Consider the following 15,204-nt stretch of genomic DNA (forward strand, 5'->3'; position numbering starts at 1 on the left):
GGTTTTATTGTTATGATCACACAGTCAGTGAAGACTGTCCTGAGTCCCGATCCGAATCCGTTCACACTGAAAGAAAAGGGACCATATTTCTGCTGTTTTAGCTTCGGTGCACCGGCTCTCTGCGAAACCCGGGACCGAGTCTAAAATCCTTCTCACCCACAACGTCCTACACGTTCAGGCTCCAGCCTGTCTGTCGCCCTCACTGTCCCTTACCGACCCTTCAGTCCTGGACCCCCGCTCGCCCTGATCGTGGTCTTGGTCCTGGTTGCGCCTTTGGACACCTCCGTATCAATATATGCACGAGACTCAATCAATTATCAATATCATCACAGACCCACAGTCACCCTCATCATCATCATCATCATCATCATCATCATCATCATCACAGAGTGCAATAATGATTTCACACCATGGTTATTGTAATCTGACAGACTGCTGTGTTTTCAATCTTTCAATCTTTTCATCTTCAAATTTTCAATCTTGTAAAGTGTTTTGTTTTTTAATCAGTATCTCTAAAAATATAAAAGGAGGGTAGTTTTTTATTTGATGTATATAATATACATTATTTTGCAAAAATGACTATCAATTTAATTGCGTACTTTTCATCAGCTAAGAAATGGGGATTTTTAAAAATTAGTCATATATTTAGTTTTATCCTCGTGAAATCTCTTTTCAAAAAGTTTTTCTTCGGCAAACTCCGCCGAGTTTTGTCCTGTTTTCACCTGAACGCACTGCGCACCTCTGATTGGCCGCCCTGCTCAGTCCTCTCCTCTGATTGGCCGCCCTGCTCAGTCCTCTCCTCTGATTGGCCGCCCTGCTCAGTCCTCTCCTCTGATTGGCCTCCTGTTACGTCATTTAAACATTTTCCCGCCTGTTGTGGGCTTTGGGAGGGGCGTGAGGTTGTGTCGGTGACGTCATCAGTGGACGGGCCACACCATGATGGCGGCAGCAGCAGCAGCGGCGGAGCGGGGCGGCGGTCCTCCTCCAGGTCCTCCCGGTCCTCCCGGCTCTCCCTCCGGCCGCTCCCGGGCCTCGGCGGCGGACCACTCGGTGCTGGTGGTGGTGGGCAGCCTGCGGGCCGCCGGGCTGCTGGAGCGGCTGCTGCGGCAGATCGACGCAGGTGAGGCGGCGTGGAGTTAGCGGAAGTCCTCGGACCCTTCACAATAAAACCCGGAGGGGCTGGCGTCGGTGAAACTGTGGTCCGTTAAAATGACACTCTGTCCGGTTTTCTGCGGATTAAACACCGACCTTTGACACAGCATCAGCGAGCAGACGTCCGTCGGTAGTTTGAAGCGGTCGGTAACTAAAGGTTAAAGGTCAGAAAGTGACTTTAAAACGTTTCCCGGGATGCAAAAGTTTAGCATGCTAACCGTTAGCTGCCTGATAGTCCGTTTATTTATTACGCTTATTACAGTTTATCACTGTTAATACAGTTTATTACTGTTATTACAGTTTATCACTGTTATTACAGTTTATTACTGTTATTACAGTTTATCACTGTTAATACAGTTTATTACTGTTATTACAGTTTATCACTGTTATTACAGTTTATTACTGTTATTACAGTTTATTACACTTATAACAGTTTATTACAGTTTATTACAGTTTTTACAGCCACCCCCTCCTCTGTTAAATAAAGAACAGTCCCTAAGGCGTCTCCTTACTGTTGGAAAAAGAAAGTATTTGTCTTTTTGACGTGTCTACAGTTATAGTTCAGTGTCTTCAGTAGCTGTTAATATTCAGTCCTGCTGTCCGTGAGGAAACTCGTCTCGTCCCTCAAAGCAGCTGCTGGTCTCCAGGTTAAATTTAGACCTGATGTCACAGCAGGACTTCCTGTGCGGGGTCCGGCTCAGGGGTCCGGCTCAGGGGTCCGGCTCAGGGGTCCCGCTCAGGGGCCCGGCTCAGGGGCCCGGCTCAGGGGGGTCCGGCTCAGGGGCTCAGGGTTAATCAGCTTTAATATCGTGAACGTCCTCCCTCTGAGTGTCTGAGCCTGTTGGGCTTCTTTTGGCGATTTGAGGGTTAATTTACAGACGGAGAGACACTTTAGAGGGAGATCACGGAGAGAGAAATTCACTTTTTTGATTTAACTGGGTTGGTCTCTTTTTATGTCAGCAGAATTGGGGCCTTCTGAGGAGGCCTTTATTATGAAAGTCCCTGGCCACAGGAAGTTGTTGTGTTTTGGAGCTCGACGGTTTTTCGTTTGTTTCCTGTAAAAGTCTCAAACTCACACAGAGTTTAAACTGCAGCAGTTTCATCAGTGTCTCCGCTTCAGAGGAATGAGTCCACCGAGTCCAACCAAGTCCAACCGAGTCCAACCGAGTCCACAGAGTCCAACCGAGTCCACCAAGTTCAACAGAGTCCACAGAGTCCAACGAGTCCACCCGAGTCCACAGAGTCCAACTGAGTCCACAGAGTCCGCCAAGTCCACAGAGTCCATCGAGTTCAACAGAGTCCACAGACATGACGTCCAATGACATGTGAATCATGTCATCGGACACAAACAGCCTCAGGAATCAAAAATCAGCAGAACAAACTGTGGAACAATAAATCTACTGTGATCCTCCAGAACTCTGTTCACCACGTCCTCACGCTGCATTCACACGGTCAGCTGGACCTGCAGGGACAGCCGCCGTTTACAGCCCGTTTAGTCAGTTTACAGCCTGTTTACAGCCTGTTTACAGTCAGTTTACAGCCTGTTTACAGTCAGTTTACAGCCTGTTTAGTCAGTTTACAGCCTGTTTACAGCCTGTTTAGTCAGTTTACAGCCTGTTTACAGCCTGTTTAGTCAGTTTACAGCCTGTTTACAGCCAGTTTAGTCAGTTTACAGCCTGTTTACAGCCAGTTTAGTCAGTTTACAGCCAGTTTAGTCAGTTTACAGCCTGTTTAGTCAGTTTACAGCCTGTTTACAGCCTGTTTAGTCAGTTTACAGCCTGTTTACAGTCAGTTTACAGCCTGTTTACAGCCAGTTTAGTCAGTTTACAGCCTGTTTACAGCCAGTTTAGTCAGTTTACAGCCTGTTTACAGCCGGTTTACAGCCAGTTTAGTCAGTTTACAGCCTGTTTACAATCAGTTTACAGCCTGTTTACAGCCTGTTTAGTCAGTTTACAGCCTGTTTACAGCCAGTTTAGTCAGTTTACAGCCTGTTTACAGCTAGTTTAGTCAGTTTACAGCCTGTTTACAGCCAGTTTAGTCAGTTTACAGCCTGTTTAGTCAGTTTACAGCCTGTTTACAGCCTGTTTAGCCAGTTTACAGCCTGTTTACAGTCAGTTTACAGCCTGTTTACAGCCAGTTTAGTCAGTTTACAGCCTGTTTACAGCCAGTTTAGTCAGTTTACAGCCGGTTTACAGCCAGTTTAGTCAGTTTACAGCCTGTTTACAGTCAGTTTACAGCCTGTTTACAGCCTGTTTAGTCAGTTTACAGCCTGTTTACAGCCAGTTTAGTCAGTTTACAGCCTGTTTACAGTCAGTTTACTGCCTGTTTACAGTCAGTTTACAGCCTGTTTACAGCCTGTTTAGTCAGTTTACAGCCTGTTTACAGCCTGTTAAGTCAGTTTACAGCCTGTTTAGTCAGTTTACAGCCTGTTTAACCTGTTTACAGCCTGTTTAGTCGGTTTACAGCCTGTTTAGTCAGTTTACAGCCTGTTTAGTCAGTTTACTGCCTGTGTACAGCCTGTTTACAGCCAGTTTAGTCAGTTTACTGCCAGTTTAGTCAGTTTACAGTCAGTTTACAGCCTGTTTAGTCAGTTTACAGCCTGTTTACAGCCTGTTTAGTCAGTTTACAGCCTGTTTACAGCCAGTTTAGTCAGTTTACAGCCAGTTTAGTCAGTTTACAGCCTGTTTAACCTGTTTACAGCCTGTTTAGTCAGTTTACAGCCTGTTTACAGCCAGTTTAGTCAGTTTACAGCCAGTTTAGTCAGTTTACAGCCTGTTTAGTCAGTTTACAGCCTGTTTAGTCAGTTTACTGCCTGTATACAGCCTGTTTACAGCCAGTTTAGTCAGTTTACTGCCTGTTTAGTCAGTTTACAGCCTGTTCACAGCCAGTTTAGTCAGTTTACAGCCAGTTTAGTCAGTTTACAGTCAGTTTACAGCCTGTTTAGTCAGTTTACAGCCTGTTTAGAGTCAGTTTACAGCCTGTTTAGTCAGTTTAGTCAGTTTACAGCCTGTTTAGTCAGTTTACAGCCTGTTTAGTCAGTTTACAGTCAGTTTACAGCCTGTTTAGTCAGTTTACAGCCTGTTTAGAGTCAGTTTACAGCCTGTTTAGTCAGTTTACAGTCAGTTTACAGCCTGTTTAGAGTCAGTTTACAGCCTGTTTAGTCAGTTTAGTCAGTTTACAGCCTGTTTAGTCAGTTTACAGCCTGTTTAGTCAGTTTACAGTCAGTTTACAGCCTGTTTAGTCAGTTTACAGCCTGTTTAGAGTCAGTTTACAGCCTGTTTAGTCAGTTTACAGTCAGTTTACAGCCTGTTTAGTCAGTTTACAGCCTGTTTAGTCAGTTTACAGTCAGTTTACAGCCTGTTTAGTCAGTTTACAGCCTGTTTAGTCAGTTTACAGCCTGTTTACAGCCTGTTTAGTCAGTTTACAGCCTGTTTAGAGTCAGTTTACAGCCTGTTTAGTCAGTTTACAGTCAGTTTACAGCCTGTTTAGTCAGTTTACAGCCTGTTTAGTCAGTTTACAGTCAGTTTACAGCCTCTGGTTGAATTTTGTGCTGCTGACACAAAGAGGAAGTGGTGTTACTAAATAATTTGAGCTTCCTGTTTGCTGAGGAGGAAATGAGAGCGGACGGACGTCTCACTCTGACCGAAAACGCTCTGCTGCTGCTTTGAAACCAGCTGATGCAGCAGCTGATCAGTGACATCACACACAGCTGATCATCAGAAACATGATCAATAATCAGTCAGTGTGTGGTTCAGCTGTTTGTTATACTGTGTGGTTCAGGTGTGTACTTTCAGGTGTGTATGTTGTGTATTTTCAGGTGTGTATATTCAGGTGTGTGTGTTGTGTATTTTCAGGTGTGTATATTCAGGTGTGTGTGTTGTGTATATTCAGGTGTGTGTGTTGTGTATATTCAAGTGTGTGTGTATGTTGTGTATTTTCAGGTGTGTATATTCAGGTGTGTGTGTTGTGTATTTTCAGGTGTGTATATTCAGGTGTGTGTGTTGTGTATATTCAGGTGTGTGTGTTGTGTATATTCAAGTGTGTGTGTATGTTGTGTATTTTCAGGTGTGTATATTTAGGTGTGTGTGTTGTGTATTTTCAGGTGTGAATGTTGTGTATTTTCAGGTGTGTATATTCAGGTGTGTGTGTTGTGTATTTTCAGGTGTGTATATTCAGGTGTGTGTGTTGTGTATTTTCAGGTGTGTGTGTTGTGTATTTTCAGGTGTGTATATTCAGGTGTGTGTGTTGTGTATTTTCAGGTGTGTATATTCATGTGTGTGTGTTGTGTATTTTCAGGTGTGTATATTCAGGTGTGTGTGTTGTGTATTTTCAGGTGTGTATGTTGTGTATTTTCAGGTGTGTATATTCAGGTGTGTATGTTGTGTATTTTCAGGTGTGTATATTTAGGTGTGTGTGTTGTGTATTTTCAGGTGTGTATGTTGTGTATTTTCAGGTGTGTATATTCAGGTGTGTGTGTTGTGTATTTTCAGGTGTGTATATTCAGGTGTGTGTGTTGTGTATTTTCAGGTGTGTGTGTTGTGTATTTTCAGGTGTGTATATTCAGGTGTGTGTGTTGTGTATTTTCAGGTGTGTATATTCATGTGTGTGTGTTGTGTATTTTCAGGTGTGCGGTGCTGGTCTGGGGGTCTGGATGTTTCCATTTTGGATCAGCAGCTGAAACTCTTCGTGTCGAGACACTCGGCCTTCCTGTCAGAGGACGTCCCAGGTGAGACGACAGGAAGCACGTCTGTCTGTGTGTGTGTGTGTGTGTGTGTGTGTGTGTGTGTGTGTGTGTGTGTGTGTGTGTGTGTGTGTGTGTGTGTGTGGTGTGTGTGTGTGTGTTAAATCAGACAACCAGCAACCAACACACACACACACAGCAGCTGTTGTCATGGTAACAGTATGACCAGCTGAAAGGAAGGAAACTGGAGGACTTCCTGTCTGCTGAGGGTCAAAGGTTAAAGCTGTGTCCTCTCTGATGAAGCAGTGCAGAGATGGACAGAGAGACGCATGTTAGCATGTTAGCACGTTAGCTCACAGAGAATCTGAGCTGAAGCAGCAGATTGATCTCAAACTGTCCACTGTCCACCATCTCAGCTGTCCACCGTCTCAGCTGACGTCTGTCTCCTCGTCTCCTGAGACAAACTGAAGATCACAGATGAACAATATTAAACTGTCCTCGATGTGAGCAGATCTGATCAGAACGTCATCAGTATTTACTGAACATGTATAAAACTGACGTGGAGCTGACTGTTTCCGTTAGACGTGTTTAGGATCCTCAGTTTCAGTTGGTGTCGTTGAAGGGTTAATAGAAACCTGCCTCGTGCTGATCAGCTGATCAGTGAAATGACTTCACTGTAAAATTCATTCATTCATTCTGCAGAAGAAGAAAAACCCTCCAGCTGAGGGTCGTGTTTTCATCATCTTCACTTTATCAATAACAGAAATCTTTTTGTGATGAGGCTGATTTGTTTCTGCAGATGTTACCGTGCCAACAGGCAGAGCGATCCGGTCGATTTAATGGGAGATTCATTTGGGTCTGCGAGGCTCCACAGAGACCAGATTCAAGCTTTAAAAAAGATTTTCTAACCAAACTGAGAGTGAAGTGAGTCTTCAGATTCAGAGAGCTGATGTGTTTTTATTGAATCAGTCATTGTGTTCAGACTGAACTTGATTTGAGAAGCACTCTGATACTAAATGTGACTACAAACGTTATTATTATATTATTTCAGAATAACAAAAATAAATCAGAATATAAATGTGTTGTGATGAAGCTTCAGACACAAAGAGGTTCATTGCAACAGGAAGTGTGAGCTGTTTTACTGCTGACCACGGTTCCTGCAGTCATGGAAAACCTGGAAAAATCCTGGAATTTTGTTTCACAAACCTGTATGATAACACATGATGTGTTCAAGGACCGTCAAAAGTGTAAAAAAAAATCCAATGATAAATGACAATCTGTTTTTACAGTTGGTTTTACTTTTAAAACTGGCAAATTTTTAAATTTTTTTTAAATCACAAAAAAATTAAACACATTTTTTTTTAAATCTAAAATCTTTTCTTGAAAAGTCTCAAATTGGAAAAAAAGTCAATTTTTTTCTTTAAAAATTGCTCCCCTTTAAAAAAAAAAGATCGCTGAAGTTTTTATTTTAACTTCACAAAAACATTTTAAAGAAAAAGAAATTGCCAGATATATATATCACATGGCTGTCCCAGAGTACGCTCTGCTGCTCCATCTGCGCCCAGAGTACGCTCTGCTGCTCCATCTGCGCCCAGAGTACGCTCTGCTGCTCCATCTGCGCCCAGAGTACGCTCTGCTGCTCCGACAGTGTGATGAATCACTAACTGAACAGTTTGTTTATTCCAGCAGCTCCATGAACAGTTAATCTGTGGCGGCAGATGTTTTAATGGCGGCGGGCTGCCTCAGATGAATGAGCGTGTTGGAAACGCGTCACGTGTTTATGGGGGAGATGATGTGATGTAGCGTGTGTGGCTACCTGACTTCCTGTTGGTGAGTGAACAGCTGATCTTTTTGTCCTGCAGGTCAGAGGACGCTGCAGCACTGTGGAGATGTCCTTGACACTCAGGTGGTCCTGAATCCAGCTCACGACTTGGTCTGCTCCGAGGTGAGAGGGGACAGAGTCAGTTATTGATCCACATGGTCCTGAACTCCTCTGATGATTGATCAGTAATCACATGGTGTGTGTGTGTGTGTGTGTGTGTGTGTGTGTGTGTGTGTGTGTGTGCGTGCGTGCGTGCCTGCGTGCGTGCGTGCGTGCGTGCGTGCGTGCGCGCACGCTCAGGTGCGGCGGCTGGTCTGTGACTCGTCTCGACACAAACTTCTGATTCTGGCCGGTCAGTGTGTGGAGGAGTCTGGAGACCTCGTGTTACAGAGAGGCTGTTTCTCCCTCAACCACCTCATCAATATCTTCACCGACCACGAGGTCAGAACTCCAATCACCACGATCAATACATGCTCGATCAGTACTGACACCCACCATGATCAGTACGTGATTGATTGATGCTGACACTCACCACGATCAATACATGATCGATCAATACTGACACTAACCATGATCAATACATGCTTGATCAATACTGACACTAACCATGATCAATCAATACTGACATTAACCATGATCGATACATGATTGATCAGTACTGACACTAACCATGATCAATACATGATCAATCAATACTGACACTAACCATGATCAATACATGCTCGATCAATAGTGAAACTCACCATGATCAGTACGTGATTGATTGATGCTGACACTCACCACGATCAATACATGATCGATCAATACTGACACCAACCATGATCAATCAATACTGACACTAACCATGATCGATACATGATTGATCAGTACTGACACTAACCATGATCAATCAATACTGACACTAACCATGATCAATACATGATCAATCAATACTGACACTAACCATGATCGATACATGATCAATTAATACTGACACTAACCATGATCGATACATGATCAATCAATACTGACACTAACCATGATCAATACATGATCAATCAATACTGACACTAACCATGATCAATACATGCTCGATCAATACTGAGACTAACCATGATCAATACATGCTCGATCAATACTGACACTAACCATGATCAATACATGATTGATCAATACTGACACTAACCATGATCAATACATGATCGATTGATACTGACACTCACCATGATCAGTATGTGACTGATTGATGCTGACTCTCACCATGATCAATACATGATTGATCAATACTGACACTCACTATGATCAGTACATGAACACTTTGTTCTCTGGATTATCTGTTTGATTTTGTCTCCGCTTGGATCAAAACTGTGTGTGATGTTGTGTCCCCTGTCTGTCCTGATGTCTCTGTGTTTGGACAAACATTGACAGATTTGATGTCTCTTTGTTTGGACAGACGATGACAGATTTGATATCTCTCTTGTCTCTGTGTTTGGACAGGCGAGAGATTGGGTGTCTCTTTGTTTAGACAGACCATAACATATTGTATGTCTCTTTCGTCTCTGTGTCTGGATAGACGTTGAGAGATTTGATGTCTCTTTATTTGGACAGACGGTGACATAGTTGATGTCTCTTTCATCTCTGTGTTTGGACGGATGTTGACAGATTTGATGTCTCTTTGTTTGGACAGACGATGACAGATTTGATGTCTCTTTTGTCTCTTTGTTTGGACAGACGATGACAGATTTGATGTCTCTTGTGTCTCTTTGTTTGGACAGATGATGACAGATTTGGTGTCTTTTTGTCTCCTTGTTTGGACAGGTTGCAGAGTGTCTGCGCTCATCCGACGTGAAGTCTAGTCTCACCCTCAGCTGTCCAGACTTCGGCCTTTGGAGACGCTCTGTGCTGGACAAACATCACCTGCAGGACTACATCAGCGTCCACATCAACCCTCCCCCCGTCCTACCACAGATGGAGGGGCTGCAGGAGTTCACTGAGTACCTGTCCGAGTCTCTGGAGCCCGAGTCCCCCTTCGACCTGCTGGAGCCGCCGAGCACCGTGGGGTTCCTGAAGCTGTCACGGCCCTGCTGCTACATCTTCCCTGGGGGGACGGGCGACTCCGCCTTCTTCGCCGTAAACGGTTTTAACGTGCTGGTGAACGGCGGCTCTGATCCCCGCTCTTGCTTCTGGAAGCTGGTCCGACACCTGGACCGAATCGACTCCGTGCTACTGACTCACCTCGGCGTGGACAACCTGCCTGGCCTCAACAGCCTGCTGCAGAGGAAGCTGGCGGAGCAGCAGGAGGAGGAGGAGGCTGCCGGGTCTCAGATCGAGGAGGACTGGATGAAGAACCTGATCTCGCCGGAGATCGGGGTGGTGTTCCTCAACGCTCCCGACAGACTGAAGTCCTTGCAGGGCGACCCCGGCGAGCTGCGCAGCTGCGACCAGGCGGCCCTCACCCTACAGCTTCTACAGAGACTGTCCATCAGACCTGAACCCCTCAGCCGGCCCAGTGGATCCAGTACAGAACCAGTCATCCTGTTCCAGAAGATGGGAGTGGGCCGTTTGGAGCTATACCCTCTGAACCCAGTCACCGGCAGCAAACATCTTGAGGCTTTACTACAGCTTTGGCCAAACGATGGCTCAAAGGGTTCAGATCTGCCGTTGCCATGCCTCACGTCCATCTGTGCTCTGCTGGTCTGGCATCCATCCAGTTCTCAGGAGAAGATCATCCGGGTCCTCTTCCCTGGCTGCACGCCGCAGACCAAAATCCTGGACGGACTCGAAAAACTCAAACATCTGGATTTCCTCAAATATCCAGTGGTGTGTTTGAAGGACCTGGAAACATTCAGAACTGAGAGACAACCAAAACGAGCAGAGAGTCGGGAAAGCCTTAAGTCCCTATCCAAGGACACCAGACCCACCAGTACCTTGCTGAAAGACAAGAGCACACGTGTCGACGTCAAGAAACAGGAGCTGAAGACGAAGCCAAAGGCAGCAGGAGAATCTGTGCTAAAAGACAAGAAGGATGCGGATGAGAAGCCCAAACTGAAGGACGCAGATGCCAAATCTAAACCACTGAAACCTGCAGAGAAGATTGTCCCAAAGAAAGATTTGTCAAAAGAGGAGAAAAAGGAGGTGAAGAAGAAGGAGGAGAAGGTTGCTGCTGCTGTGAAGAAAGAGGAGTGCGCTGAGAAGAAGAAAGAAGCTGTGAAGAAGGAAACTGTTGGTACAAAACCAAAGAAAGACGTCAAAGCTGAACCAAAAAAAGACAGCAAAAAGGATGTGAAACCAGATGACAAGAAAATGACAAAAACTGCAGTGAGAGACGTGAAGAAGATGACGAGTTCAGCTCCGACAGGAAGTTCAGACGGAAAGAAAGGTTCAGGGAAGAGCGGTACACTGAAGAAAGACGGGACACTCCCAAAGAAAGACACGCTGAGCAAAGGGTCGAAAGGAAAAGCAGGTCCAAAGGAGCAGGAGAACCAGAAGGAGGCAGACCTGTCAAAAGTGTCCACACTGGACAACATGTCGGTGGAGTTTGAGAGACTTCGACTGGAAGACGCCAACGGGAACAACGGGCAAAATGCCAACATCACCGCAGACGTCCACTCTGATGGATCCAATGGGAACCAGACCGGGACAGGCGGGAGTCCAGAGAAGTTTCACTGTATGGAGAAAGATCAAATCTCTGCTGGACATACACCTGTCCCTCCGTCCTCCTCCAAGGACATTCAGGGTTTAGGGCTGAGAAGGTCAAGCCTGGGCTTTGAGGAGTTAAGTCAGGGAGGTGGAAAGACCTCGGAGCTCAAAGATGGTTTGGAGAACTCGGTATCCTCCTCTCAGGACAGACAGTCCAGTCTGAGGATGCTCAGTCCTCTTAGAGACATTTTGCCTGACTCCTCCCCCACCATCACCTCTCTGCCGGCGGAGGTCAGCTCTCCTCACTCCACCGAGGTCGAGGACTCCCTTTCGGTGTCTTTGGAGCAGACAGCATCCCCCAGAGGACCCCTCGGAGACAGAGTCCATTCTAATGGACACGTTGGGGACTCCTGCCCTCTGAGGTCAAACAGGAATGGACAGTGTGTAGGTGGGGAGGAGGAGCGGGTCTGTGGGCTGTCGGAGCTCCTCTTAGATGTCCCTCATGATGTGGACCTCTGCCTTGTGTCGCCCTGTGAGTTCCAGCACCGCCACATTGGCCCCGGCCTCGCCACCGCCTCCCCCAACTGCTCCGACAACAACCACTCACAGGACCCCAGCAGCAGTGACGGCCCCTTAGCCTACAGTCAGGAGACTCCGCCCACCCCGGTCAGCGACTCCCTCCTGATGACCACGGACTCTGATGTCCCCCCTTGCACAGACGACTGTCCCTCCATCACTGCAGATTCCGACTCTGAGGACGACTCCGGCCTTCTGTTTTCGCCAACTCACCTGCAGGATCACCTGATGCCACACTACAGGGGGGGTCATGACCCACCGCCAGCCCCCGTCAAAGACCTTCCTCCGTTACCGTCGCAGCCCGGAGCCTGCATGGCTGATAGCGAGGGTGGTCGTAGTCTGAAGCCTGCCACTGCCAAGACCAAGAAATCCATCGGGATTGCTCAGAGGGTGGCTTCTGGAGGTGCTGCTGCCCAGAACGGGAGGTCGAAGGCCGGCAGCTCTACGGGCTCGCTGAAGATGACAGCCAGCATTGACACCAAGCCGTCCTCACGAAATTCACTGGGAGGCTCTAGAATTGCAGCTGCAAAAGTCTCATCATCAGGTAGGCGTGCTGGTCCCAAAAACACTCAAACAAATCAGACTGCCAACTGTCTCCTCCTGCTCATCACTTTTAATCTGGTTCTCCCTCCAGCTTCCAGAGCTGCTGGTTCTTTGGGTTCTGAGGGTTCTGCGGTGTTTGTGGATCTGGCCTACCTGCCCTCCGGCTGTGCCTCGTCCTCCGTGGACCAGGAGCTGTTCCGACGTCTGCGTTCCTCCTATTACATTATCAGCGGAGACGACCCCGTCAAAGAGAAGGTGATGAGGAGCCTCCTGGATGCTCTGCTGGACGGCAAGAGCAGCTGGCCCGACATCCAGGTCTGACACACACACACACACACACACACACACACACACACACAGGTCTGTCAGATAGTAACCAGCTCAATTTCCTGGTCAGAATTCCTTCAGTGTTCAGAAGGTTTTTATCTGAGCTGAATTCTTCTCAGAGGTTTCCTCTATAAAACACACAAATCAGCTGATTTCAACCACAAAAAACAAAGACCTGCAGGAAGCCGCAGACCTGCAGGCAGTCACAGACAGATTATTTTTTAGGCTTTTCAGCTTTATTTGATGGGACAGATGATTTGAGTAAAGGGGTGGGGGGTGGGGGCATGCAACGTAGGGCTGAGGTCAGACTCGAACTCATGGTGTGGCGAGGACACAGCCTTCTACCAGGTGAGCTGCTGGACATCTCTAAAGTTTTGGTGATTTAAATATAACCTTTGGTGTCCACAGGTAACCCTGATCCCCACCTTTGACTCGTTGGCAATGCATGAGTGGTACCAGGAGACGCATGAGCGGCAGAGGGACCTGTCAGTCACCGTGCTGGGCAGCAACAGCACTGTCGCCATGCAGGACGAGACCTTCCCTGCCTGCAAGGTCGAGTTCTGAGGCCCTGCCCGCCGAGGCCCCGCCCACAGCTGACCTCTGCATGGTGGAGACAGAGTGACCGTTGCCATGGTTACATCCTGACCAGACCAATGACAGGATAAGCTTTATCAGCCCTGCCCTCTTCAGGAGCGTGTTCAGTTACTCCCCGCTTTTATTATGAAGGTTCCCCACACAGGAAGTCCAGACACTTTAATTACAAACAGTTTCCTCTATACATTCCCTGCACCACCACTTCTTGTCACTTCCTGTCTCCTCCTGTCACTTCCTGTCACCTCCTGTCACTTCCTGTCACCTACTGTCCGCTGGATCAGCACTTCAACTTGCGACTAACAAACGTTAGCATCGGTCTGGATTTGAACTCTGAAGTTGTTTTGTTTTAAAGTTTTATGTAATTTTAAACGGAGAGAGAAAAAACCTGAAATATTAAAAACGACAAAGAGACACACAGGTAATGGCAGCTAACAGCTAACTGCAGCTAACATCGACTACTAGCTGATTTCAGCTGATGTTAGCTGTTAGCTGATGCTGGCTGCTTTTTGCTGTAAGCTGCTTATGTTAGCTGCTGTTAGCTGCTTATGTTAGCTGTTAACTGCTGTTAGCTGCTGTTAGCTGTTAACTGTGGTCAGCTGCTTTTAGCTGCTGTTAGCTGTTAGCTAATCAGGTGAGCACTGAGTGGTTGTCTGCACGGCGCTCAGACTTGGGTGACTCAGCAGAAATTGATGCTGAAATGATCGTTTGTTTTGTGTGCGGTTTGTAGTTTAAAGTCAAAGGTCAAAGTATCGTCAGCATCTCTGCGGGTCGACCTGCGTCCGTGGCGAGCGCTGGACAGCATTCAGTCCGGTCTCCTTGGTTACAGATGTGTGACATCAGTCGCAGGGCGAACCGACAGAAAACAGAAACTGTGACAGGAAGTCACCGCGCTCGTCAGACGGCAAAGAAAGTGATGTCACTGATGATGTCATCAATATCCTTAAAAGAATCTGAGAGCCAGAAAACAGCTGATCTTCATCATCAGCTGATCTTTGTCTCTTCATCACACTAACGTGATGTTTGTTGTTGTTTTGTTCGGCGGTCGGTCGTTCTCTGTGTCTGGTAGTTTTTAATGGTCAGCTGATGTTTTTCTCATCATGAGGTCAGGAGAGCGACAGTCTGTCGTCATGGCGACGTGTTGTCGTGCTGACAGTCTTTGTTTTTAATGATTATCTGATCTTTTTCTCCTCATCATGGAATATTTGAACTCTCAGATCTTTAAATCCCATTTTTTAATTTTCTCTCCCGATTTTTGTCTCAGAGTCGCTGAATTTTTGCGGTGATTAACAAACATTGTCTCCATGGTAACGGGAAGTTTCCTCCTCAGTAAAATGTTAATGAAGTTCTGATCCAGCAGCGTTTGTGATGTTCACAGCTAAATTTCTGGAACCACATGATGCTGATGATGATGTCACTGCATGTTGATGATGAAGGTGAAGACTGAAAGATCTCTGAACACTACATTTCCCAGGAGCCTCGGCTGCTGCCTTCTGCACAAAATCTCAAAGAGAGTTGGAGAGTGAAGGAGCTCTCTGATTGGAGGCTTCCTGCAGCACGCTCTCGGGGGTTTGTAGTATTTCAGATGATTCAATCAATTTTTTTGATACCGACGTTTTTTTTCTTTTTGTGCTTTTATTATTATTGTTTTTGTTTGTTTTGTTCTTGAGAGACGGCTGAAAGATGAACTCGGCCGTCTGTAAAGTTTTTATTCCTGTAGGTCGGCTCTTAAAAAAAGAAAAAAAAAATCATCCCAAACATTTCAATCTTTAATTTATTTATTTATTAAAATGTTAGTCCTTTTAAATCCTGGTCTGACCGTCGGTACGAGCTTGAGCCTGATAGATCAGTTCATTTCCCTCCTTTCAGTTTATCGATCACACAAACAGCTGAT

At 46.3% G+C, this 15,204-nt stretch overlaps 1 protein-coding gene across 2 annotated transcripts in view; it reads left to right on the plus strand.

The window, feature by feature from the left end:
* Window positions 1-849: 849 nt before the first annotated feature.
* The window catches only part of map1sa (microtubule-associated protein 1Sa), a 14,909-nt gene continuing 554 nt past the window's right edge, over window positions 850-15,204 (plus strand). The window contains exons 1-9 of one of the 2 annotated variants that reach the window (XM_088078227.1): window positions 4,583-5,043; window positions 5,094-5,109; window positions 5,145-5,702; window positions 5,777-5,878; window positions 7,696-7,778; window positions 7,956-8,096; window positions 9,453-12,393; window positions 12,484-12,707; window positions 13,128-15,204. The exon at window positions 13,128-15,204 is cut by the window's right edge and continues 554 nt beyond it. In XM_088078227.1, coding sequence (XP_087934353.1) covers window positions 5,261-5,702; window positions 5,777-5,878; window positions 7,696-7,778; window positions 7,956-8,096; window positions 9,453-12,393; window positions 12,484-12,707; window positions 13,128-13,283 — 4,089 coding nt within the window. In that variant the 5' untranslated portion in view covers window positions 4,583-5,043; window positions 5,094-5,109; window positions 5,145-5,260 and the 3' untranslated portion in view covers window positions 13,284-15,204. Of the gene's footprint in view, window positions 1,121-4,582; window positions 5,044-5,093; window positions 5,110-5,144; window positions 5,703-5,776; window positions 5,879-7,695; window positions 7,779-7,955; window positions 8,097-9,452; window positions 12,394-12,483; window positions 12,708-13,127 lie in introns of those variants that run through there. The other variant, XM_088078228.1, reaches the window with a different exon arrangement.

This window comes from Plectropomus leopardus, chromosome 5 (assembly GCF_026936395.1).
Source record: "Plectropomus leopardus strain MGB_pleo_1.0 chromosome 5, ASM2693639v1, whole genome shotgun sequence".
Taxonomy (NCBI): Eukaryota; Metazoa; Chordata; class Actinopteri; order Perciformes; family Serranidae; genus Plectropomus; species Plectropomus leopardus.